Source organism: Anabas testudineus, chromosome 9 (assembly GCF_900324465.2).
Source record: "Anabas testudineus chromosome 9, fAnaTes1.2, whole genome shotgun sequence".
Lineage (NCBI taxonomy): Eukaryota > Metazoa > Chordata > Actinopteri > Anabantiformes > Anabantidae > Anabas > Anabas testudineus.
In genome coordinates, this window is record NC_046618.1 from 382570 (window position 1) to 410286 (window position 27717).

The 27717-nt window shown below is 38.6% G+C and overlaps 2 protein-coding genes and 1 pseudogene across 4 annotated transcripts; all 3 read right to left on the reverse strand.

Annotated features, from left to right (window-relative positions):
• Positions 1-4606, reverse strand: LOC113150780 (P2Y purinoceptor 4). 3 transcript variants are annotated; one of them, XM_026343471.1, is made up of 3 exons: positions 3993-4006; positions 2417-2634; positions 1-1184 (listed from the first exon to the last, which is right to left on the reverse strand). In XM_026343471.1, the coding sequence occupies exon 3, from the start codon at positions 1159-1161 to the stop codon at positions 160-162; it is 1002 nt and encodes a 333-aa protein (XP_026199256.1). In that variant the 5' UTR covers positions 1162-1184; positions 2417-2634; positions 3993-4006; the 3' UTR covers positions 1-159. The 3 variants fall into 3 exon arrangements, with proteins under 3 accessions (XP_026199256.1, XP_026199255.1, XP_026199254.1); XM_026343470.1 differs by lacking the exons at positions 2417-2634; positions 3993-4006 and adding an exon at positions 4519-4606; XM_026343469.1 differs by lacking the exon at positions 2417-2634 and having other exon boundaries at positions 3993-4148.
• Positions 4242-17863, reverse strand: nelfb (negative elongation factor complex member B). Its single transcript, XM_026343468.1, has 13 exons — positions 17762-17863; positions 14661-14821; positions 14460-14559; positions 12531-12761; positions 12261-12446; positions 12068-12180; positions 11884-11986; positions 8522-8617; positions 8203-8345; positions 6928-7034; positions 5716-5857; positions 5414-5522; positions 4242-4712 (listed from the first exon to the last, which is right to left on the reverse strand). Exons 1-13 carry the CDS (start codon positions 17861-17863, stop codon positions 4554-4556), a joined length of 1752 nt encoding a protein of 583 aa, XP_026199253.1. The 3' UTR covers positions 4242-4553.
• Positions 17864-18356: 493 nt separating this feature from the next.
• On the reverse strand, positions 18357-22522 carry LOC113150425 (annotated as a pseudogene).
• Positions 22523-27717: the final 5195 nt, after the last annotated feature.

The following is a 27717-nucleotide window of genomic DNA, read 5'->3' on the forward strand; positions in this document are numbered from 1 at the left end:
AACAAACCAATTCTTTTAATATAGGACATTGGACAATGTAACAAATGCTACAAATAATGGCTTTAACAACAAAATGCTTGTAGAGCATTTAAGGGAGCATAATTTGATCTAAGCCCGTTCCTTCCATCTGCAATAACTCCAAGGCCTTAGCAGGCAGGACTACAACTGATTAGCAGTCGATTCCGAATCACTTCTGTTTGGAACATCTCCATGCCCAATCCTGAAAGACTGGAATGCATCTCGAAAATTTTGCGATCCAAAGCAGTACAACAGTGGATCCAGACAGCTGTTCACGCCTGCTAAAATCCAACATGCATAGTACACTGTCTCGATCTGCAGAAGAATATGACATTCTTGAGGGTAGAATTTTTTTAACACAACTCCTACAGTGCGGATCACATTCAGAGGCAGAAAACACAGCGCAAATATCACCAAACACATGCCTATCATCCTCTGAGATTTCACCTTGACTTTCAGACCTTTAGCTGTGCTAATGTTGAGGCGTCTTAAAGTGTTTGCCAGATGGCCATAGCAGACAGCAGATACAAGGAAAGGAAGCACGAAGCCAAAGATGAACAGGATGAAGTTAATGACAAAGTAGGTGTCTGTCAGATTCTTCTGATGAATAGAGAGGCATTGACTGTTACTGCCCTCTTTAGTAGGGGGAAGCATGAAAGCATAGATGAGAGCCTGAATCAGTAGCAGAGCCCAAACTCCTGCACACAGCTTCCAGACAAACTCCTTCCGTTTCATACAGGAGCTTCTGTTAAAGTGCACCACAGCTGTGTAGCGGTGGATACTGATGAGAGTGAGAAATATTGTGCTGCCATAGATATGTGAACTGAGCAGAGCGATCTTAACCTGGCACAGAAACTGACCAAAGGGCCAATCGCTGCCCATAGCAAAGTATATAGCTATCATGGGAATGCTCGGGGTGGCTATGGCGTCACTGAGAGCCAAGTGGAACTGCAGTAACGTTCCAGAGGTCCAGCTGGGCAGCCGGCAGCTGAAGACCCAGAGGCTGAAGGAGTTGAGGAGGAAGCCCAGGAATGACACGATGCACAGCAGGACAGTGATGGATGTGTGCTGATTCGCCCCCAGACAAAATCCCGTGTCATTGCTGCTGTTTATAAACTGTGAGGAAACCACCAGAGGCGTCATTCTCTTAGAGATCGTCTTGTTTCCTGTACATATGGGAAAAGAATGGAATGTTGCATATTAAAAATGAAATATTTAGCAAAATTTTTGGGTGTTTAAATGGAATTACAATGTTTGACTTGTCACATCTTAATTGAAGCAAAACATATATAAATCAATAACCATCTGATTATAACTCCATACTGTAATAATTAGAATTTCATAAAAATATATCTGAGGTTCTCAGATCTGTGTTGAGTCCATTTCTCCTCCCATCAAGGTGATTCCTTCTTTAATTCTGTACCAATCTGTCTACTGAATAAACAGACCCTTACTTAATTATCAGGGCTGGGATAATGTATTTTAAAAAATCTATCCAAATGTTTGCTGAATGATTGCTCCGTAATGTCAATAGTTTAGAAAGATACCGGTCAAAGTTTTTCTCTGATCAAGTTGTTCACTGAAACATACTGACTTAACACCATATTGCCATATTTTAAGTCAAAATCATTCCATTAAAACAGACATGTCCTATACTATTGACTATTTGACGATGTTGTATTGGTATCAGTTTAAGCCATGCAAATGAAAATCCTGGGATGTGTAGGAATCTCAGCTTTGGTGTTACTGCAACTTCTAAAATAGTATGCAACAATTTATTTGAACAACAAATGGCAATGTACTAGGACTATACTTTTTCAATACGTTTTAGTTTAGAAAAGTTGACTGTTTACCCTGCTTACTAACAGTTGTACGTTTATAAAACAAAAATGAATTAGCTACCAGACTTACTTTCTTCAAATGACAAAGCACCATGTCACACAACAATTTGTTAACTGCTTAACTGCTGAAAGGCATCCTGGGTATTTCTGTATATTTGACAGTATACATCAAGTATAATTCAACTTAATTTTGTCTTGTATATCTCTGACAGATACTTAAAAAATAAACTGATAGTATACAATTTTTGTGTTTAAAATTTGTATACTAATGTAAATGTAAATATACTTTAATATACTTCTTTTAGATAGTTAGTAGCATTGGATAAGCTTTAAAAGTGAATTTTCATTACTTTGATCAATTAATGTACACACAGTAACCCATATTGACAGAAAAACACAGAATTGTTGACATTTTCGCAGATTTATTAAAAAAGAAAAACTGAAACATCACATGGTCATAAGTATTCAGACCCTTTGCTCAGTATTTAGTAGAAGCACCATTTTGATCTAATACAGCCATGAGTCTTTTTGGGAAAGATGCAACATGTTTTTCACACCTGGATTTGGGGATCCTCTGCCATTCCTCCTTGCAGATCCCCTCCAGTTCTGTCAGGTTGGATGGTAAATGTTGGTGGACAGCCATTTTCAGGCCTCTCCAGAGATGCTCAATTGGGTTTAAGTCAGGGCTCTGGCTGGGCCATTCAAGAACAGTCACGGAGTTGTTGTGAAGCCACTCCTTCGTTATTTACGTTTCAGTTTTTCTTTTTGAATAAATCTGCAAAAATGTCAACAATTCTGTGTTTTTCTGTCAATATGGGGTGCTGTGTACATTAATGAGGAAAAAAAACGAACTTAAATGATTTTAGCAAATGGCTGCAGTATAACAGAGTGAAAAATTTAAGGGGGTCTGAACACTTCCCGTACACACTGTATAATGCAGCTCGGCCCTTGTCCCATGTAATTTAAACCACAACATATCTAACGTCTGCAAGATAAATACAATGAAATATAATTTTCCTGACGGACTGAAAGAATCAGCACATATTAATGTTCAAAATATTCACATCAATTTGCCTCAATTTTTGCAGTAGTAGTTTTAGTACGCAGGATGTCTATCTCAGGCAGCACCGTGATATAGTGGTTTCCAGTGTTTCCTCATTCAACAAGAACCCACAGAAAGTTTCAAATGTTGTTTTGTTCTGATTAGAAACATCTCTTAATCTAAATGCAATTACAAGAAGCTATCGACCACATAATGCAGTAATTTTGTAGTTAGTTTTCTAAAATATTATATTTATATTAAAATACCTAAAAGCAAAACATACTTGAGTCCAGTATGAAATATAGTCCCAACCTTTCTTAAATGGAAATTTAAGAGACTAATGAACTTTGATAGATAACAGGACTACTGTTGTATTAGTTCCTAGTATGTTAACAAATGTACGTGAACGTGACAGACATGGGAAAGAAATAGAAATAGGGTTTTTTCATACATGCAATTTGCATTAATGACATTTCATATGAGCTTGTTGTTTTTATATAGAATTTAACTGGTCAGAATTCAGGACTATAGATAGCATACTTTACATGATAGGTGTCAAATATAATTCAACCCAATGAAACGCAAACTACTTTCTGATGCCTCTGTTTTTTAGTGTTTGTTGATGCTGTGTCCGGGAAATGTTACTCTAATTCCCAATGTATGGCATCTGCATAACAGTGCTCCGGTAACTGTTACAGGATAGAGATTTTTGCACTCAAAGGGGATCTTGCTCTCACTTCCTGTTCTAACAGTGCTAAGGAACTGAGAAATGAGCCAACAAGAGATGCAGTATTGACATACACACATACATAGAAACTGTATATACTGTGCATGTATTGGACAAACATTACTCAGGAAGACTCTCCCCAAATGACCACATAGTCATTTTGAAATACTGATATTGATTTAATGCAAGTATATCACTTTAAGATTCTTTGTGATGTAAAATACATCTAATAAGTTTTACTTTGGTATAAGTTCAAACATATCTATATGTATCTACATACAGACCGGTACATAATGACATGATGGGTAAAACCCCGTCTGTGGGTAACTGTAGCTTATATAGAGGTAATCTGAGGAGATCTTACCTGAGCTGAAGCTGTTCTCAGTAAGTTGAGTCCACTAAAATACGCTGACTGTTACTGACACTATCTGTGTGACTACAAGGGGAGTTGCCCAATGAGGTTAGAGACACTAGACTTGTTCTGTTTTAGCTCAGTGATTCTCATCTTGGTGTCTCAGCGTACACAGGAGTGTTGCATAAACGTGGCACTGCATCCTGTCACAGAATACCACTTGGTAATTGTATCATCAATATTATCATATATTACAATATATAATATTGGAGTCATTTATTCACAAAATTCAAATACTCAATTACATATGAAAATACTGTAAATATGGACAATAATGCAAGAGCGCAAAATTTAGAAAAGTACTGAGTAATGATGCCCCCTCGAATTGCCATTGGACCACACTGTCAAAGCTGGAAGACCCTCTCAGAGACAAATATCTAAACAAACTAAACCTCAATGGGGGTTTAAAAAAAAAAAAAATCATACAAACATCAATGTAAAAATGCCCCTTCCAAGTTGCTGTATTTACAGTGAGTACCTAACTAGGAACTTCATCCCTGTTTCTGCTGGATTTTAGAGAGGTGTTGTTGGTGTGGAGGTGGTGGTAGGGACGGTCACCGGGTGCAGCCCTAGATCCAGGGATGGAGTTTCATCGGTTGGTGGAGGGCTCTTCTTATGCGCCTCCAGCTTCTCCATCAACTGGGTGTATAGCTCCTTTACTGGCTCGCTGCACTGTAGTTAGCAGGCACAGAGTCACACAGTGACAGTATAACAATTACAGACATCTGTATGTTTGTGCTTAATTTCATGCAAATACAATACTTTAAAAAGCTGTATTTTAAAGCTGAAATGTGAGCATACACTAAGTATGTATCAGGCTGAGACCAGCTAACACTTGCTCTACTACTTGTGCACAGTAATTTGTTATTCCTTTTTTATCTTTTACTTATACTCTGTGACGTTATCTATTTTGTGGCTAACTCATTTAGCAACAGCAACTTACTGACTGACAAGCAAGAATAAAAATAACTGTCAAATTTGTCATTGGGGCCACAGCTCACAGCAAGCAGGCACACACACACACACACACACACACACACACACACACACACACACACACACACACACACACACACACACACACACACACACACACACACACACACACACACACACACACGCACACGCATACAGCACACAGCACACAGCACACAGCACACTTTACTGCTTTGGTTTAATGAGCTCTGAATGTAATGGTCAACTGTCAGACATCAGTGTGTTGCTAGAGCCACATTTTAAAAAAGGACTTGCTTTTTGATGAGACACAAGTTCTTCAAAATGTCACCATGGAACTACATAAAATTTAGACCTGATCCTAATTCTACCCATTACTACAACTCTATTTAAAAACTTTATGCAGAAATTAAACCAACCTGCTTTGGAGGTTCAAGAGTTTTCGTCAAAGTTTCCATGTATGATGGCAACACTTTGTGGTGTAGATGCAGCAGCATGCGGAGGGTGTGTCTGTGGACGTTCTCTTTACTGGAAAATATTCAGACAGAGAAAAAATATTTGACATATTTCGGTTCAACAAATTTGAGTTCAAGAACATAGTAAAGCTTGATAAGCTGGTGACAGGTTTGAACAGTGTGGAACTCTATGAAGTAGGTGGCATTAACTACTGATGAGCAATAACAGAATCAACAATCAACAATAACAGTTGGAATCAACGCACCTGGAAAAAGAAGTAAGGAGGAAGCCATCAAAGACAACGGAACAGAACTCTTCTGTACCAAACTCATCAGAGAGCAAGGTGAGGTGTCCAGTCAGCAGGTGAAGGAAGATGTCGCTAAAAGCCATGTCATTATAGGTCTCCACTGTGGATGAAGAGCAGAGAACAAACTGTTATTTTGACACAGTTTGTACAGAACCTGCTCTGGCAGCAATATACTTCCCATTAAAAGAAAACTATGGCAAAAAAATGGTACAATATGAATGAACTGCGTGCATTACAATCAGGTTATCAGTATTTGGACAGAGACACAGTTTACATCATCTGGGCACTGTACACCACCTCAATGCGTCTGATATGAAACAACCAGCAAAAGGGTTTTTTTTTGCTGGTTGTGTTTCCTCCTCACTGTCTCCTTCTCTCTGTACTTTTCTGCAGGTATCCTCGGCCTGGAGCTGTACATCTCCAGAATCCAGTTCATCTGCCCAATGTTCTTGCTGCTTGTTGTTGTCTTTATTGCCTGCTGTTGTTTTCTCTCTTCTCTCTCCACTCACCCCAACCGGTCGAGGCAGATGGCCGCCCACTATGAGCCTGGTTCTGCTGGAGGTTTCTTCCTCTAAAGGGAGTTTTTCCTCTCCACTGTTGCCTAAAGCTTGCTCAAATGGGATTGTTGGGTTTTCTCTATAATTTTTTGTATAAATATTTTCTGTAAGGTTTTAAACCTTACACTGTAAAGTGCCTTGAGATAACTTCTGTTGTAAATTGGCGCTATACAAATAAAACTCAATTGAATTGAATTGAATTGAATTGAAAATACTGGATAACGTTTGTCTTCATAGAATCTCAAAATGATTTGGACTATCTAACATAACTAGTCTTTTGCAGTCAGTGACTGCCTTAAGTCTGGAACCCCAGGTCTCACCAGATGCTAAGGTTCTTCTGTGGTGCTCTGTCAGGTTTTTACTGCTGATGTCTTCACTTCCTGTTTGATTTTGGCTGTATTACCTTCAATTCTGCCTTCAGCAAGTAAAATGGAGCGTCTCTATGCAAAGTCAAAACTGACTTTCATTTGACTAAAATTAATATTTTTGTTTATATATTATTTTTTTGAGGGGGTGGTGGTGGTGCTGTAGGCTGTTTCAGAGAATATTCATTCAAATATTCAAAGATTTATCATATGTTGCACAAACTTGCGAGGAGCAGTGACACACTAACCCAGTGCAGGTAGTAACCTCTGTAAGGCATTCTTGTTCCTCAGTTTAGCGATGTGCAGCACGTAGTACAGACCCATTTCACAGGCCACTCTGTTCTCCTGCAGGTATCTGAGGCGGAGCAACAACAGTTACAATGGCAACAACTCTCAACAGAAGCATTTTTCAGAACACACATTGGACATTTCTGACATAAGGAGCAAAGATATCTGGACTACTTCCAGATACTACTTCCAGATACCTTTATGAGACTACTTCCAGATACCTGGAAGTAGTCTCATAAATCCTGCTGTTATTCCCGATTGTTCACATTAAACAGTAACAACAATACACAGACTAATGTACTTGATATCTAACCACTATGTCCATGATTGTAAAAATGAATGCTATGAGTCCCCAACAAATACCAACATTCCCTTTGCTGAAAAAGGATATAAGTAAGGCTTCCTCCTAAGCGACTGTCAATAGCCCTACTCCTTATGAACAAGTTGAGGTGTCACACCTGGTTATTCTAGCCCCTTGTTACATGCTGCCTTGGTGATCCAAACAACATATGCACATATTTGTTGCTAGTGTTTCTGTCTCCTACTGTAAAGAATGGGCTGTAAATACTTTAGTATTACTACTGCTAATGTTGAACTGTATTTTTTGTCAATGCCTTTATAAAAAACTGACATCTAGCAAATCATAAAATTGGCAACATGGCTTCTCTTCAGTGGTTATTAAACATGTGAATATTCCATGTTTAATAACATTCATGAGCTGAAAGAGTTACCAGCTTGTATTTTTAATTCAATTCCTTACTTACTCCACAAAATGTCAGAATAGTAAAAAAAAAAAAAAAAAAGTTCCCAGAACTCATAGTAATATATGTAAACTGCTTATTGTAAAAAATATAAAAAAGGAAAGCTTTATTAAATGCATTAAAAAACATTTTAAACTTTTAATCACTCTGGAGACAATAATTATGCAGTGAACACAAAAAACAAAAGAGAAAGTGAACTAAGACTCTTCAAATCCTCTTCAAGCTTGTCCCATACTTTAACCTAATGAAATCATTCAAACTTTAAAAAGGTCTCAAGACTTTAAGCTGTTAATCTTCTGTTTCGTTTTTAATATCTTTTATGGCTTTTCCATTGTCACAGTTTTTGTGACATTATATTTTTGGGCTAATTTTTGAATTTATAATGGGAGCAAATGAACAAAACCTTTAGACGCTAGAGTAGGTGACGTTTAGACATTCATCTAAACTCCTGACACAGGCTCTCTGAATGTTTACCTGTTGAAGGCGTCTGGCAGGATGGTGGGGTATGACAGCGAGCTCTTCTCCTCACTTGGGAGCTTCTGTTCTACAGTGAAGGTGTGATCATCAACAACCACCGACATCATAGCTGGAAGGAAGCGGGTCACTACCTCCAATTCCTGAGAGTGGAAGCAGAGGAAGACAAACATCAACAACTTATGGTTGAAAACATCATCTTCATCATCTGTGCTCTGATCTGGATAGGCTGAACCCACAGGTAGAGATTCTTTTTTTGGTGGTGACTTTATGAACTGATCGCAGACACACTTGAGGTGACACACTGAACTGTACTTACCAGTCGAGGCTCCTTAAAGACCTGGCTGTCAATCATGTCCCATGCTCCTTGACCCAGGGACAGCATCCTCAGCAACAGCATCAGGTCTGGACTGTCCTGTTTGCACACACATAATATGATATGACACTCTGAAACAGTGTGAGGGGCACTGTAGTGAAAACATTTAACATTAAACGAATGTGGAAGTGCTCCGGCTTTTATAGTTTTTTTCCCCACTCATTGCCGGCTCAAGTTAACTCAACTCAACTTTTAGCACCAGGTACTCTGTTTCTCACTGCAGATAGTACTTCCTTAATGTAGCTCATTGCCACAGTGAAGAAGCAAACAGCTGCTGTTATGTCTTATTCAAAACCACGCATATGAACGATGGAGGATATAGAGTTTAGCCTGTTCTAAAAAAGGATGAAAGCAACAAGACAAAAGACTGATGAAAAAAAACAAGGACAATGTGGGTTCAAATGATGAAATGACAGTAGTTTACAAAAGTTTCATTTCATTTCTCTCTGACTGCAGTGTTTTCACATTGTTCTTTTGATATCACCTCCACTAAGGTTCCAACTACTGGGCCGACTGGGTCTGACCACCTCCCTCTGCAACTGGATCCTGGACTTCCTGACTGGGAGACCCCAGTCAGTCCGGATCGGGAACAGCATCTCCAGCACCACCATGCTGAGTACTGGGGCCCCACAGGGCTGTGTGCTCAGTCCACTGCTGTTCACTTTGCTGACTCACGACTGTGTAGCGATGCACAGCTCGAACCAGATCATCAAGTTCGCTGATGACACGACTGTGGTGGGTCTCATCAGCAAGAACGACGAGTCAGCGTACAGAGAGGAGGTACATCAGCTCTCAGCCTGGTGCAAGGCCAACAACCTGTCTCTGAACGTTGGGAAAACTAAAGAGATGGTTGTTGACTTTAGAAGAGCAAAGAGTGACCACTCTCCACTGAACATCGATGGAGCGTCAGTGGAGATCGTCAAGAGCACCAAATTTCTTGGTGTCCATCTGGAGGAGAACCTCACCTGGTCACTCAACACCCGCTCCATCAGCAAAAAGGCCCAGCAGCGTCTCTACTTCCTGAGGAAGCTGAGGAAAGCCCATCTGCCGCCCCCCATTTTGACTACATTTTACAGGGGGACCATTGAGAGCATCCTGAGCGGCTGCATCACTGCCTGGTTTGGGAACTGCACCGTTTCGGATCGCAAGGCCCTACAACGGATAGTGAGGACAGCTGAAAAGATCATTGGAGTCTCTCTCCCCTCCATCACGGACATTTACACCACACGCTGCATCCGCAAGGCTACCTGCATTGTGGACGACCCCACCCACCCCTCACACCCAATCTTCACACTTCTGCCATCAGGGAAGAGGTTCCGGAGCATTCGGGCCCTCACAACCAGACTTTTGAACAGTTTCTTCCCCCAAGCCATCAGGCTCCTCAACACACACACAACAAACTGAACTGAGCACACACACTCGCTAGATTTGACATGTTTCCATCCTTCAGTTGTAAATTGTATTCATTTCCGCTACTGGTCGCTGCTGTTTTGTGTTTTGTGTTCTGTTTTTGCACTGTCTTCTGACGTCCGTCTGCACCCTGCACTGTTTGCCCAATGGATAACTTAAAAATGGCACCATGTTCAGAAAACCATTCATGAAAACTTAACTACCCACAACTTTTGCCCAATGGAGAACTAAAAAAGCATTCAAGAAACCATTCAGAAAACTTTTAAGCTTCCATACACAGCTATTTTCTAATATTCATACTTTTTATGATATTAAGGGTTTTTTTTCAGAAACCTTTTATAATGGATCTCTATTGGAGAGACTCTTGAAATCCTCTTCAAGCTTGACCCATTCTTTAACCTAATGAAATCATTCAAACTTTAAAGAGGTCTCAAGACTTTAAGCTGTTAATCTTCTATTTCATTTTGAATATCTTTAATGGCTTTTCCATTGTCAGCTTTTGTGGCATTATATTTTTGGGCTAATTTTTGAGTTTATAATGGGAGTGAATGAACAAAACCTTCGGACGAAAACCAAATTATTACTCAATAAACCGTCAGCCACAATTTTCCCTCTTTCTACATAATATCCTCACAAAATTGTAGTAAAACTTGTCCTGATTCTGATAAGCTATTTGTCTAAACTAAGATAGATAGATTTTTCTCTGTGAACCTCAGAGTTACGGGAGTCCCCCACAGCTCTCCCATTGCCCGCAATGTGAAATTTCTTCTGAAATTCTGGTTACACGCTGAAGGGACCACGTCAATTTCTCGCTCCTGTGACTACAATTTTCAGTCCTCAAACATAAAATTCACTGGCTCAGGTTGTGCACTTTTTTGGCAATACCCATTATGGTTTTGCTGGAATAGTCTCTAAATTTTCATCTGAGTGCACAACATAAACTTAACAGCTTTAATTTTTCCGTCTCTCCCCAACAGTCTTCATTGTATCGGCTGAGTCAGGTCACAGGATCAAGGCTGTTTATAAATCAACATCAGTGACATTTCTGTTAGCATCTCCTTCTTACCCAACACACAGCTGAATCCAGTCATGTGATCAAGATTAAAGCCATGTTAACCTGAGCTCTGTCAAACTACTAACACACACTCAGTCAGTTGGGCAACTGTGGATCAACAGGAAGAGAGGTCGATCACCAATCATTAGGTTGGGGGTTTGATTCCCCTTTACATGTCAAAGTGTCCTTGTGACTGGTTAACTGCACAATTTTACTAGAATGTCAGTATACAGGAATATTAAATTAACTTTAACTGTTATATTTTACCATTTAGATTAATTCAGATATGTTTTAATAATTTTAACAAAGCTTGTAGATGCTTCCTTGATTTCTTTTTTAGCAATTGTTGAGAAAAGGATTCCAGCAACTATTTCAGTTTCTTCTGCATAAGTTCAGCTCTGTTAAAACAATTCCTATTTCTCTTCAGTTGATTTCAGCAGTGTTTTAGATGTTTCAGCAACTTTCAGCAATTCTGAAAATGTAATATTTTACTGTTTAAATAAATTCAGATATGTTTTATTAATTTCAGCAAATTCCAGCAGATTCTTTTTTCATTGTATCTCATCAGTATACAATGTAATTTCTGGATACCGGATGACAGAAGATCTACTTTCTATTATTGCTTATGTTTTGCACTCATAGAGTAAAATCCAAAACACAAATAAATAATCAAATACATTGTGTGTATCCATACTAAGTACTTATCTTTTGTCATAAAACATTTGCGAAGCTAGTATTTAAATTTCCACCCATGTGTGCCAGTTGCTTTTCTTGCTGCACCACCTGTACCAGCTGTAGCATACTATGACACTATCTGCACCCTTGTTCACAGTATACTCACCCTCGGTAAAGCATCCTGACTTAGCAGTTCTTGCAGATTCCTCATAATACTCAGAACAAGAGTGTTACAGGCAAATGGGTCACACAGGATCATGGACAGGTCGCTGGAATACACAGAGATTAATTCACACACTGCTCAGAGTAGAGTACTCTGTTCAGAAACTTAAACTGTCTGCTCATGTTACCCGAGGACTTGCTCTTGTCCTTTCCTCACTCCATCCAGGAAACCTTGCAGCTCTCTGGCTCGCTTGCCGTCAACAAACTTCTCACGGATGCAGGCGTCTAAACACCATGTGAACTGCAGTACATGACACACACAAATGAAAAACATGTGGAGCAAAGTGTTTGGAGCTCTTACTCAACTGTATGTGTTTGTACCTTATGGCAGGGATCTACAGAGCAGATCTCACTGATGTCTAAATCATGCAGTGACATCAGCAGCTCTGCTCTCAGCGTACAATAGTGGACATTTCGCGTTCGCAGGAAGAGCGTTCGTAAAAACTGCAGCACCATGTCATACAACTTCACATTCTTTCCAATCATCTGGGTCAGCTTAAGGACCACCTACAGGGTCCAAACAACAGTTAGTAACATTGCACATAATAAATGGTCCTTTTGGAATTGGGGTTACTGATGCATGCCACCTACCTCTCCTTGGCGTCGTGTTTTGGGAGAAGGGCTGAAGAAATTGTGCAGGATGGACAGGTCGCTGCTGAACAGAGCTGCTTCCTTTTCTACAATGTACTGCTTTAGCAGGGGAGAGACTTCATCTCCAAACAGAGCCTGGTTGTCCTGCCAGATTTGCCTTTTCACCTCCACAGCACACATCTTGTAGAGTTCCTTGTCAGCCATCACCATTTTCAGTTTTTTCTCCGGCACCTGATGAGGGAGAATGTGGTCAAAATCCAAGTTCTTCAACATCTCTTGTCCTTGCCTTATCTTTTGCAAGCAAAATGTTAGGACTTTAATTCAGCAAGTTCTGCTGCCTACTTATTATTTACTACAGAAATTAATGCTTCACAGCATATTAGTGACATGATGTGCTAACTTTTTATTTAATGTGTCATAATGGTGGGGAGACCACTATCTCCTCCACTATGAGAGACTTTGGAGAACAGTGAACAGTGAGATAGATAGTATCTATCTATCTATCTATCTATCTATCTATCTATCTATCTATCTATCTATCTATCTATCTATCTATCTATCTATCTCAGTGTTCTCCAAAGTCTCTCATAGATCTTCAGTCAGACTGAGTACTAGGGAGTATTAAGGTAATTGTAGCTGATTTACATTATTTTTATTTTCATCAAACCATCCTAATACAAGGCTGGGCTTACTGTCCTTGCAAAGAGTTGAACTTGTTCAATGCTAGACAGATGACAGGTGACTGTCTGGTCCTAGGAGGTCACTTTCCTTTTCTCTTTCTCTCACTCACTTACTGTAAAACTGAACTCAAATAACTACAATACAATACAATTTACAGGCATAATGTTTACACAATTTTTACTTTCTAATATTAAAATAAGAACATGCTGTGTCACAACAGCAATCACCAAAATAATCCATAATAGCTCAGAATTAACTGTATTTTATCTCTAATTTGAATGAAAATATCAATGCAGCAGCTATAACATGTCTGCAATATCTAAAAAGGTGATGAAATAAATATTTACTGACAAATAATGTCCAAGGCAACAACATAATAAAGAGAAGCAAAAGAGCAAAAGATGATCTGTTCCCTACCACCTGTCAGTAACTCTGAGGGGAATACCAGCTCTACCTACTGCTGTTGGCTGACCAGAAGGGGGCACTGCAAAGGTCCATGCATAAAACTATAAGTTTTTAGGAGTTGTGAATGCAGTTAAACAGAGGGCAGAACACTGGGGTCATTGTCCTTCTATAAATTGACCACCTCCAAAATTATATGAGCCATATTTCACAGAGCCAGCAGGGACAATGTAAGAGTATTATTCTATCATGAAGCACAGTCTTTTCATGTTTAATGTTTCAGTTTTTCAGATTGATTGTCGATTTATGTTTATGTTTATGAATAAAACTGTACATGTACACAGACTGTACATATTTTGCATATGAAGTTGCTTTTCCAGTAAGATAATGCATGCTAGGGAACTGGAACAACAGGCTCTTTCTTACTGGCCAAATGAGATTCAATAATGATTCCTGATATTGTTTAATATGTTTTTTATTTAATACATACAATTCTCTTTAATAATGTTATTATGATTTTATTATGGAATCACTGTTAATACTACAGTGATAATTACTAAACCCTACACGTAAGGCACAGGAGCATAAAAAATACAAATCTTTGGCTAGTGAATAAATAAGCTGGTACTTGCTGGAATCAGCAAATCATTCAACAGCCGCATTGGATATAACCAATTAACATGATCCTCCAATCAAACTGACTGGAGGTTTTGCAAAATACTTTGGTATTTTAGAGAGTAGGCCAGCATCAGTGCAGGCAGACCTGTACTGATCCTACTGATGCAATAGTGATTTATTGCCATTTTAAGTATGCAACTGGAAAGAAAAAGGCCAGAACACACTTACCTTGGGCAGGTGCTTTAGCACCTGCATTACCACTGGCTGAATGGATGGCATTTTGACAAGTGGAAAGCTCTTCTCCAGCAGCTCCTCAAGCTTTCTGTATCTGAAAGAAGATGCAAAACAAAACAACAAAAAAATACACAATAGCATCACAGCAAGTTCCATTAGAAAATATTACTCTAAATAAAAAACTGACAACCCCACCTGTCCTCGTCCTTGCCCTCTGCGATGATGGCAACGCGCTCCATTAGTTTTTCTCGAAGCTCATCAAAGACAGACTGGTGGAACTCCAGCCGAGGTGTTCCGTGAAGGTCAAGAAAAGGAAGAGCAGACTGGAGTGTTGGCAGGAGGATGCCATTTTCCATCTGTGGTCATGTAACACACCAAAGACTCTGGAATTAGTTGCAGCTGTAGCTGGTCTATTCAGAGACTGATTCATTCAGATACTAATTTAACACCAATTAAATCTTCTGTCATGTCATTACATTGTCTGATAATAATCACTGTATTTAAGTACTGCTTCTTTTACTTACCTGACTGAAACCATCTTTAGGAATAATAAGTTATTTATAGAGCATAAAAAGGTAAATGTTAGTAGCCTTACAGTACATCCAGAAAGTATTCACAGCACTTAACTTTTTACCTACTCCACCTTTTGTAATGTTGCAGTCTTATTCCAATATTCCTATTTCCTCAAAGTTCTAGAAACAATACCCCATAATGGCAAAGTCAAATATGTTTGAAGTCTTTGCAAATGTATTAAAAATGAAAAAACACAAAACAAAAGAAAATCACATGTACATAAGTATTCACAGTCTTTGCCATGGCAATCAAAATTGAGCTGTGGTGTTTCTACAACTTGATTGGAGTCCAAATTCAGTTGATTTGACATGATGACTAACATGACATGTTTTCGAAAGTCATACACCTCTATATATTTATGTACATATATAAATATATAATTCAAAGATATACATCTGTGAATTTATATACATCTGTGAATTTTTGTAGAATTTTGAGTAACATAATTAATTAAATTAATCTATTATGCAGATGACACCCAGCTATACTTATCTATGAAACCAGAAGAAACTAATCAATTAGTCAAACTTCAAGCATGCCTAAAAAACATAAAGGCCTGGATGTCCTCCAATTTCCTTCTCCTAAATCCAGACAAGACCAAGGTTATTTTGTTTTTTAGTCCTAAAAATCTCAGAGACACTATGTCACATTCTCACCCTTGATGACTTAGTATTGGCCTCAAGTAATACTGTAAGAAATAGCAGCATTATCGTTGACCAGGATATCTTCTTCACTTCATACATAAAAGAAATCTCTAGAACTGCCTTTTTTCACCTGATAACATTGTTAAAATTAGGAGCATCCTGTCCCAAATTGATGCTGAAAAACTAGTCCATGCATTTGTTACTTCCAGACTGAACTATTGTAATTCATTATTAATAGGATGTCCCAATAACTCCTTAAAAAGCCTCCAGTTAGTCCAAAATGCTGCAGCCAGAGTTCTGGCTGGAATTAGCAGGAGAGATCATATTTCTCCTACCTTAGCTTCTCTCCATTGGCTCCCTGTAAAATCCAGAATTTAATTTAAAATTCTTCTCCTCACTTATAAATCCCTTAATAATCAGGCTCCATCTTATCTTAAACACCTCATAGTTCCATATTTTCCCAAGCAGAACTCTCTGTTCTCAGACTGCAGGTTTACTTGTGGTTCCTAGAGTTTCCAAATGTAGAATAGGAGGCAGAGCCTTTAGCTATCAAGCTCCTCTCCTGTGGAACCAGTTCCCAGTTCAGTTTCGGGAGGCAGACACCCTCTCCACATTTAAGACTAGACTTAAACTTTCCTTTTTTTATAAAGCTTATAGTTAGAGATGGATCAGGTGACTCTGAACTATCTCTTAGTTACGCTGATATACTGTAGGTTAGTCTGCTGGGGGGCCTCTATTGATACACTGGGCTCCTCTCCTCTCTCCTTTCTCCTTTATCCATTCCACCATTGCATGTCATTAACTTTGTGTCTTCTCTCTCCTGTAGTTGTGTTTCCTCCTCTCTGTACATTTCTTCAGGTATCCTCGGCTTAGAGCTGTATCTCTCCAGAATCCAGTTGACCTTCCCAATGTTCTTGCTCCTTGTTGTTTTTGTTGCCTGCTGTTCTTTTCTCTCTCCTCTTTCCACTCACCCCAACTGGTCGAGGCAGATGGCCGCCCACCATGAGCCTGTTTCTGCTGGAGGTTTTTCCTCTAAAGAGAGTAGACTAAGGTCCACTTTTACATTTTCCTCTATACCATCCTGATTTACCCACAACTAAGATAGCAAATAAAGAATCCTGATTTTTTTTCTCCACAGACATTTGATGATTTTTCCCTGATTCTGCCAGTGGTTTTCACTAAACCTGCTTTCTGCAATACACCGCTGCTCTTTTGCTTCGTGGATCAAGATACAAAATGAAGATGAAATCGCCATTTGGTTTGCTCTTATCAATAGCCAAATGCCACCATTGCCATGTCATTAAAATTTGTCGCCTTTTCTCTGTACTTTTCTGCAGGTATCCTTGGCTTTGGAGCTGTATATTTGTACTGTATAGTGAAGTTACTTTTCCTACCAACCTGCCCTGTGTTTTTCCTGCTTGTTGTTGTTTTGTGTTGACTGCTGTTCTTTTCTCTCTCGTCTTTCCACTCACCCCAACTAGTTGAGGCAGATGGTCGCCTAACCTTGGTCCTGGTTGTGCTGGATGTTTCTTCCGATAAAGGGAGTTTTTCCTTTCAACTGTGGCCTAGTGCTTGCTCAAATGGAGTTGTTGGGTTTTCTATACAATTGCCATTCTGCATTTTCGTGTTGTGCAGCTAGTTTGTGTTGTGTAATTTAAAGTTTAACACCATCTCCCATAACCTGTAACGCTGTATCATACAACATGACTCTTAGCTATAGTTTCCATCTCCTCTTTATCTCTTTCCTTTCTCATCAATAGATTATCCACAGCTAGTCACACACATCTGTTCAGGCGAACCATCGAATAAGCTAGAAACATAACCTTGCTAATGTTTTTGGTATCAATGCTGACATTATAGCGCGAACACGCCCCACTAAACGACAAATACATTACCATCTTCAGTAACTGAATACGCAAGGCAGAGTATGGAAAACAGTTTGCCTTTAAATTTTGTCACTCGAATAGTGCTAAATATCAACAAATACCAGAAGGTTACAGTTTAGAAACGACCACAGCCTGGTATTCGAAATGTAACTAGCAAACAAACGTAAACTACGTAACGCAGCGTTAACCTTACCTGAAACTGGTCAATGGCTTTTAACGGCTCTGTGCAGTTGGTGAGAGTTTCTTTAAGGTCCTCGCCGTTGGATATCCCGAGCTCAGGCAGCCCCCCAAACATTTTGTTTTCGGTTTAATCATCAATCTGCGGACTTATATATGAATAAATACAGTAAAGACGATCGCTTAATACAAAACAGATCAACGCATTGTGCTTTCCGCTGTCAAAGCGATCTTCCTGCGTTGCAACTTCGTAAACAGTCCGTCAAAGACACTAGCCGCGACAAGGTTCCGATTTTGTTCTCTGTGGGAAATCGTTACATGTTAATTTGAACACAGTTTGATTTGCTGTAAATATTCAGCGCTGGACTTTCAATGTCTAATTTTTAATGTTAATGTGAACACAGAACTGGTAGAATGTTTCGAAAAACATTTATTATTTAGTTAATTTTCCACACACTGATATATGAGCCTCTACATGCATGTAGCTTGCCATGAACATTGTGCAAAAACGTACTGCAAAATATACAAATATTTTTCTTTTTTTTTTTAAATGAAACATGAAAGGTTTGTATGGACTTTCTCAGAGAAGAATATGAATGGCAGCATTTCTCCTATACCATGCCTCCTTGTTCTTTGTTTTTGTAGATTATCAGAAAGTATCTCACTGCAATGAGTGCAATGCAGATAAACAGGAGGATGACACCCCATGCCCCTGAAGGCATAGTTTTCATCATTCCAGGGCTCTCAGCTGGAACCATATTGCTCAGACTCAGCATGTATCCCAAAGTCCAGCCTACAGATACTCCTGCCTGCAAAAACACACAAGAGGAGAGGTCCATTGAAACCACAGGATGTCATAGACAACCCTGATTTTAGTGAAGCATGGTATGGTAATAACAGAGATTAAAATCAAGAACAGTAATGAACAAAATGCTTACTTTATTTTCTTTATTCCTCACCTTTTTCTCAAAAGAGATGAAAGGAAAGGATAAGTTGTTGAAGTGGTACCCCTGAGTTAAGAGGATGTGGATGTAATTGGAGACAGCACATAAATTCTTCAAGTGTTCCTCAGAACTATTTGTTGGATTATTCTTCATCTGTTAGGATTTTCATAATCTTAGTCAAATCAAAGCATTTTGATCATGTCCACCATCAATGGTGCCAAAGTTTTTGGGACAAATTGATGGTCTGTTTGCATCTTTAATAGTTTGAAACTGAACTTTAGAATCATGATTTATTAGGGACTTAGCTCAGAGACCCCCTGACCATTCGAAGATGCATATGGCTAAGTGAGCCAGAGAGTACCTCAGAGATGGTCATTGTGCAGATGAGTTGGATTTCTTCCTTCATTTGACTGAGGGAAGTGATGGGGAGCTTGGCGAAGGTGTTGAGGTTCCTGTTATTGAAGTAGAAGGCAGAAAATGCCTGTGGAGATGAGAGGAGACTTTGTTAACCACGAGTGTCACACACCTTCCCTCTACACTAAGGAATTACATTTACAAGGATTTCACTTATCTGGATGATACATTTGGGAACCTCTCTTAGTCTTATGTCTATTAATTTACATATCAAATTGCAACTAAAAGTTGTTTATTGTCTGTGGATGTGCTCTGTCTCTCTCTCTCTGGCTCTCTCTCTTTCTCTGAGTGAGTTAAAGTAGTTGCAGTAGACCAGGGGCGAGACGACAAGAGCATACCCAGATCTAATTCAACATTGAAATTACCTGGTGGTTTTAATGTTACAGTAGAAAGGGCTCAGCACTTAAACTTAAACTTGCGTAACAAAGTGCTTCACAAGAACAATAATAGCAATAATGGTAATCACCTGTGCCCACTAATTTTAAAGACATGTCAGGGTTAAACTGGGCTGGTCTGTAGTCATTTGTGCATGGAGAATCAAAGACATCCTTCCCTAGATTGATAGATTTGGTGAACTGTTTAGGATAACAGGGGTGGGACACTTCAGGCTTCAAATCTTGTGTCTGAAAAAGTCAAAAACAGGATAAATAGATAAGTAGATTCTACATAGATAAAAGTTATTAGTCAAGAGTCAAGTTCATTTACACAAGATTGGTGAGTTAATTGTCACTTCACCTTTGGAAAAATACTTGTGTACTGCAAACAACAATTTCTGTGAGGAGTGCTGTTAGGTGTTCAATTTTGGTAACAAAGTCTATCTGTCTGTCTTAAAACAAAGGTCAGAAGTACATTGGAAAATTGTAGTATTATTTCTTTCTGCCCATATGGATTCAATGAAATCTGTTACTAAATCAATTTATTTTGTCTATTTCAGACTTCTGTGTAATATATTTTTACGAAGAATGAGGACTGTGGATTTTTTAAAAATAAGATGTTGAATGCCCCATGAGCTGGATTAATGATTATGGCAAGGTATAAAACCAAAGCACAAATCAGCCAGTCAGTCTTTACATTTTTTTTTTATCACTACCGTGATAAGATGAGCAATCAGTTTCTTCAGGAACTGGTCTTGGCCGTAGCACAGGAAGCTCTGAGTGTATAATTTGGCTTCTTCATGACATATTTCCAGGCTTTTTGCAGCACCACCAGGACCCCCTCCATAGCTGGATATCCCTCCACCTTAACAGACAGAGAAAGTAGTTCTGCTTTAAAAGAACTCAATCTGAACTTCTCAAAAACGGAACTTCCTTGTCCTAAAGGAAGAGTGCCCCTGGGCGATATTGAGTCTGGTTTGTGTTTTTAAGGGAACTTGATAAACAACTAGAGCAAGAAGAGGAACTGACACTGACGAGGTTGGCATGAACGGGCTGGTGAGGAGGTGGACCACTTGGAAACATAACTTGCAAAAGATGCAGCATGTAATTTTGTAATAGCAGTTCTGTAATAGTTATTGGATGTGTTTTTATAGGGTGACCTGGAAGGGAAAGTAAGTGTCCTTGACTGCCAAGTATTAAAAGGGTCAGGTCAGGCAAATTACAAAAAACATGTATATTTTGTGGCATTTATGTAGATGATTTTAGTTTCATTTGTAGTGTAGGTTGATATAATATTTTTTTCAATTAATTATTGCATTTGCATGTGCAGCTGTGACTCAGAAGGCAGCATGGTTGTGCACCAATAGTGGAGCAATCATGGGGTTGGCTGTTCAATCCTGGCTCCTCCTGCTTTATGTTGAAGAGAGGCTGCGGAACTGAATGTGTTGAGGTGCACCCCAAACAGTTGCTGCAAATTGCTGATTCTGTTGCTCATTACTTATTACAATTAATCAATTCAATATATTTGATTGTAGAATTAGAAATTTATCCCAAACAGTCCATGCTATTGTATACTTAAGGCATAAATAATTCAAAATAATTAACCCAAATAACAACCTGAAATGAATTCCAGTCAAAATTTTTTGTCTGTGATGATGATTCTGCTTTAAATTTTAAAGAAAAATTATAAATATTTTACTCAACACACTGGTTTGTCTCAACAAGACCTCTCAGGCAGTAGCCCGCTTCCCCCCAGGCTGCAGGCTAACCACAGAAAGCTAGTTAGATGTTTGTCCAGTAAGTTAAAGGTTTTCATGTAGGTTGAAGTGACACAACTGTGCGTCTTTATTATCTACCTTATACCAGTCACATTGATTTAAAAGCATTGATGGAGTGTTTGTTATAACAGCCCTGATGACAGTTGCTATGCTGGGTAACAATACCAGTGCCATTCCGCTTGTCTGCTGGCCATCTGTAGATGGACATGGAGGTGTGTGATGAACCTGCATCTAGAATGATTCCACATTACATACAATACATTTCTAATATCTGTGATATCACAGGTAACATATGTAAGTAAACAAACAAACAAACAAACAAACAAACAAACAAACAAAAAACAGCTGGGGTAAAATTATATATATTATTTTATCTACTACTGTACTGGCAGTCATAACCACTCTATAATGTCCAACTTATGTAGGCTTCTTCTGTTCAGTTTGCACCTTGCTTGTATTGACGGACTATGGCTATAGCATAAGGCGCACAAGTAGCTTGGCACCTGCTACTGGGTATTGCCTTTTAAGGTTGAACTGTTTCTTTTTTTCTAGGCATCGCAGAAACCAGTGTAAATTTACTAATAGACAACATGTTGTAATGTATTGTGGTGACCATGTAACTCATTTAACCATGTTGACTTTGTCTCCTTTTGTGTGCTTTTTCGCAATGATAACTTCAAAACACCAGGCTCTTTTCAATTATTATTATTATGCAGGTACAATAAAATTTATGTCCCCTTTGAACATATTTTCAAAGTGTCTGTGAGATTACAAAAAGGACGACAGGCGGTTGTTTTTATCTCACTTTCTGTCTTCCCTCCTCAGTCTTCCTCTGCATCACTTTCTGTTTAATACCCTTTAACCACTAAAACTGACATCTACTGTTTCAGTTTAGACTAGGCAGTGTAGGCTACTTGCACTCACAAGTTCATTTTAGAGCCTGTACTGTACTAATGTTTTTTACATTTGCACTTAAGCCTGGACTGTGTGCATCTATCACCCCGGCAGTGACATTTACTTAAGGAATCCATCTACACATTAGAGTTTTGAAAGTAAAGAAAGAGCTAAATAAAAGCCTCTTTTCTGTTACTATCACAGTTACACTGCCCTACCCTTAAGCTAGCTATCATAAAATCCTTTTTATAATTACCATGTTTTTAGGAGGCATCTGCACCCCTCCGGTCGGAAGGACTAACAACAGGATCCCGACCACTGCCAGGATGAGCAGCACAGCCGCAGTGATGACTTGGGACCACTGGACACTCATACTGGAGACTCGGATGCTTCGGCCAGCTCTGCTCTCTAAATGCTGGAGTGGTAATTGAAACACGCTGAACTAAAGGACGAGCATTGGTGGGTGGTGGGTTCGGTTTGAGCTTTTCACGTATGGCATCACTCTTTCTCTCACAGCTGCACATCCCCCACACGTTCTACTCAACCTCACTCATGGGACACCAAAATCAGCCAGCAACCAAGGAAATACAGGTGTTCTTGTAGGCTGTGCTTCACTGCTGTTCACTTTGGGGTCCACTTAAAAATGTTGTTGTTGAAAGTAAACCCATTAAAATATCATCAAACCGATGAGATGTTGTTTAATGGAAGATCTATATAGACATATAGAGGCACATTAAACACTAGTCCTGTACCCCAGTGGAGCATTGTCTTTCTAAATGCAAATGAGATTATTGAAATACCCTTTTGCAATTCTATTAGCAAAGTGGAAAATGTGTTTGTGTTAATGGAAACTTTCTGGCTGGCCTCTACTCTGCTGGAATACAAATAGCGGACATGTTGTGGGATGTTCTATTGTGTAAGTACAGATCTCTGTATTCATTTTACACAGCACATAAAGGTCTGCAAATTGGGCACCACAGGATCATTCTCTGGTTAGATGCCAATAATGAATCAGTTTCCTGCTCTAGTTAATTGGTATGTTGACTCATTTACTTTCTTTATACACATCTGCTTCCAAAGGTTTGTTGAGTTTGAGATAAGATAATAATGTACCATTATATTACTACTGCTGCCACTACCACTGTCACTTCTACTACTACTACTACTACTACTACTACTACTACTACTAATAATAATGATAACAATAATGAAAGAATGATGATTCAATAGGTGGAAGATTAAATTATGTCAGTGACATCAAAATCTCCTCACCTTAATCTCACCGTTGGATATACAGTGGCAAGAAAAGGTATGTGAACCTTTTGGAATTTCATGGTTCTCTGCATTAGTTTATCGTAAAATGTGATCTGATTTTTATCTATTTCAAGAGTATTTAACAAATACAATCTGCCTAAAGTAAACAAACAGTAATGAAACTTCAAGAAAAATTTCAGATCTTTTATATTATTATCGATAACAACCATAAAAACCTCACAGTGCAAGTGGAAAAAATATGTTAACCCCTTTGAATAATGACCTTAAAAAAGCCAATTGGAGTCAGGTGTTAGCATAAGTTAAGAAAATTAGTTTAGAGGACTAGAGCTACTATGACAAAAACTACTGTAACTTTTTGAGTTTGCTCAGCACAAGAAGAATACGCTTATGTGAGCCATGCCTCGTCAAAAGCAGTTTTTACAGCATCTATGATCAAGAATTGTTGATTTATATAAAGTTGGAAAGGGTTATAAAGTGATATTAAAGACTTTTCACAGGTCTAATGTTTTTTGGACTGTGACTAAGAAGTGTCACAGTGAGGGCCCATAAAACCTTGAGGGCAAGAAGAATTCCCAAGTGATTCAAAATATTCTTCAGCATAATCTGAGAATATCTCTACATCAGTGGAAACTCTGTAGACGTTGGGTGATGCAACAGGACAATAACCCAAAACACCAGAACAACAGAATGGCCTCAGAAAAACAACAACAACAAAAAAAAGTGTTCACATACTTTTTGCACTATCACTATGAGGTTTTATGGGTTAGGGTTAGGGTTAGGGTTGTTCTCAATAAAGATTGATATATAACATATAATATAATTATTAATATATTCTCAAAGGTTCACATATTTGTCTTGCTTATTGGACACCACCCACTTCATACCACCTTCATGAAAATAGATTACATGTGGGGCTGCTTCAGTTGCCACTTGAATCATCAGCAGCCTGTAAGTCTTGATACTCTTGATCAGTTGCTGAACAATACGTAGTCTACATTTTAACACCAGATGCCTGCCCCAGAATTACCAAAAACTTAATAAAATCAGCGATTCTGCTTTAACAGCCCATAAATAAGCCTTTGAAACAAACATAGAAGGTCAACATGCAGGTTTAAGTGCTATAGGCCTAACAATCACAGTGACTTGAAGGAAAGTTCTACTACTCCTGCAGCTTGTGTACCAACCTTCATGACATGTTGAGAATTAAAGGTTGTTAATTTCTCTGTACATAAACACTTAGATTGAATAGACATTTATGAAGGATAACCTGTTGTTAACTTCAATACAAGGCAACTTCACAAATGAGAAGATCATCACTTTGTCAGTGGGATTAAAGTTGTCTCACTAACAGAACTGTACTTCCACTGGCTTGCCTCTCAGTTCTGCTTGTTCTCTTTTACACAGCAGAGTGTCAGTGTATTGTCAGTCATCAACCTTAACTCTAACAGGATTGGCAGAATACAGTGTGACATTCTGTTTTCTACTGATCACTTTAAAAATACTTTTAGGTTGCATTAAAAGCACAGATTTCTCTAAGGACAACATTCATACTACCATGCCATGCCCTATACTATGCTTTTTGCTGCTTGTTGTTGTTTTTTTTGTTACCTGCTGTTATTTTCTCTCTCCTCTTTCCACTCACCTCAACTGGTTGAGGCAAATGGCCACCCACCCTGAGCCTGGTTCTGCTGGTGGTTTCTTCCTCTAAAGGGAGTTTTTCACTGTTGCCTAAGGCTTTCTCAAATGGAACTGTTGGGATTTCTATATAATTCTTTATACAATTATACTTTGTAAGGTCTTAAACCTTACACTGTAAAGTGCCTTAAGATGACCTCTGTTGTGATTTGGTGCTATACAAATAAAACTGAATTCAATTGAATTCTACTTCTCTACTTCTCCTGTTCAGTTTTTTTACTCTCTTTTTTGACACTGTTACTTCCCATACTCAGGACTTTTATTACTCTTAAGACCTCTACCTTGCATTGAAGCACTGCAAAATTTGAATGCAACTAATAGAAACATTTGTATAAGTTGCTACACATGTTTTGCCTTCTGTATACTGAAATAAATGTGCAGAAGAAAAAAACATTAGGGTTGAGATGACACCTACCATAGTTTTCCGGTTGCTTTGTGACTTTTACATCCAGTAGAGGGCACTATACCCTCACTTCTCAAAGACCATCAAGCACATTTTAGAATGATTCTAATGAAAAGCAAATACTTCAAATATATATTATGGAATATCACTGTTTATGTATTTAACATCAAAAACAACAATGTGACGACATTGCCTCAGCATTTAGAAGCTCTTTTTGGGACTTTTTGCTGAGAGAAAATTGTAATTTTTGTATATATTTGACAATATGTGCAGAATTGAAATGCTAGACATTTTGTACATTGTAGATTTTTACTGTCACCAACAAAAAACATACTGTCTATCAGCCAACATACAATAATCACTTGGTTTCTGTAATCAAGCAGAAACCTGAAACCTTAGTATACCTTGATTCTTGTTGAGTGATCTTGTAGATCAAACATTTTGCAATACAGAACACAACGCAGTCCAGTACATCACAAAATGAACCTTAAGAATTAGAAATAAGTATTTTATATGAATCTTTCTTCAGCAGGCTTCAGTCTGAATCCTAGTGAATCTATTTTGTTATTTATTTTTGGCCGAGTGTGTATGTGTGTTGTGTAGATGGCACTGCACTTTGTAGTGGTGGGTATAAACTGTGGTTGGTAGAATTTTGGAGGTGGGGGTGATTGCATGAACAGAACTTGGAGGTGACACAAATGGCAACGAGGTGAAGAGGTCAGCAACATAATTCTGAAATGCACAGATAAATCAGAAGTGCCCAAGCCCCGTGGTCCAACTAGCCACCTGATGTTTCCTCTCCAAACACTCATTGCTCCCCCCAGGAGACTCTACACTGTAAAAAAAAAATCACCTCATCACATTTAAGCCCATATCTAGCTATTTGTCTCAAAGCATGATTAGCATATGTAAACTTATACTGATTTATCCAATCTCACTGTGCAGTTATATATATAATATATGTAACTGTGGACTGAACCATCATCAGAATGATTTTTGATTTGCTTGGATTTTTGGTCTTAGTGTGACCTAAATATTATTGCATTCTAAATTCTAAATTTGAAACTATAATACTGGTTGTCAGACTATGAATCCTACTGACTTTTCCTCTTCTGAGTTAAATATCCCGCTGGGTATTAGATGGATCACCACATAGAGACATTTTATAAAATCTTAATCTTGTTTTAGTTTCCCTGGTTGATCATTTTTGCAGCCTTACAATGGACTTCAGGTCAGTTGTTAATTCTGTTGTTCTATGCTTTAAACAGAGCAGACTTTCAGAGCATCAGGCAGATAATCAGCTTGCTTTAATAGATGTAAACTGTGAGTGTGACATGTTTATTGAACTGTTTTGCTGGCTTTAGCTGAGTGAACACGCCCAATCTTCATTACTGACACTGAAGGTTTATTCAAACTTAAAGAACAAACATCATTATCACATTCGCATCAACACTTTTTGCAGTGTACCACAAGGCCCTAAGAGCTTCTGCAGGCTGCCCCTGCATACTGGAGAGTCAGGGCACACAGAGGGCATTCACACCTTGTTAAGTTTTACAACTGGTGCATTTGTTGGTCCCAGGCTTCTATTACCCCTGTGACTCAGTTCCTGCTTTGAAGTGACCATCGCCATCAAATGAGGTGATAGAGAAATTTAGGGTTTTCTCCCATGAATGTGAAAGCAGTGCACCTTGGGTTGCATATGGCCTGCTGAAATGTGGCCTGTATGACATGTTCACATCCTCAGATATTTTCAGAGCAAAGTGATAATGTTTTAATTATAGCCAGTTAAAGTGGTTAAAAGCAGCTCCACTTTTACTGACTGCTGTTGTTATTACCCCACAGTCTGTACAGTAGGTAACAACACATTTACAATTATTTTCACCTTTGAGAGTTTTTCAAATGACTCTGGACCAGACTTTTACAACAACATCAGGTAATATAGACAGTTATCTTAGTGGAGTAACATTTAGAGGATGAAATTTACATTTAACAGACGCTTTTATCCAAAGCAACTTACAAGTGTACCAGGGTAAGCTCAAGGTGATCTTACCACTACACTAAGCAGCTGCTACTAAATCAACCTGCTGCTGCTTCAACTTGTGGTGCAGTATTTTTTAGGAGCAAATACTTTTATTTGAGGACTGTATTTGTGTACTTTATATACCTCTAAACAAAACATATATGGCAGCTTGGAC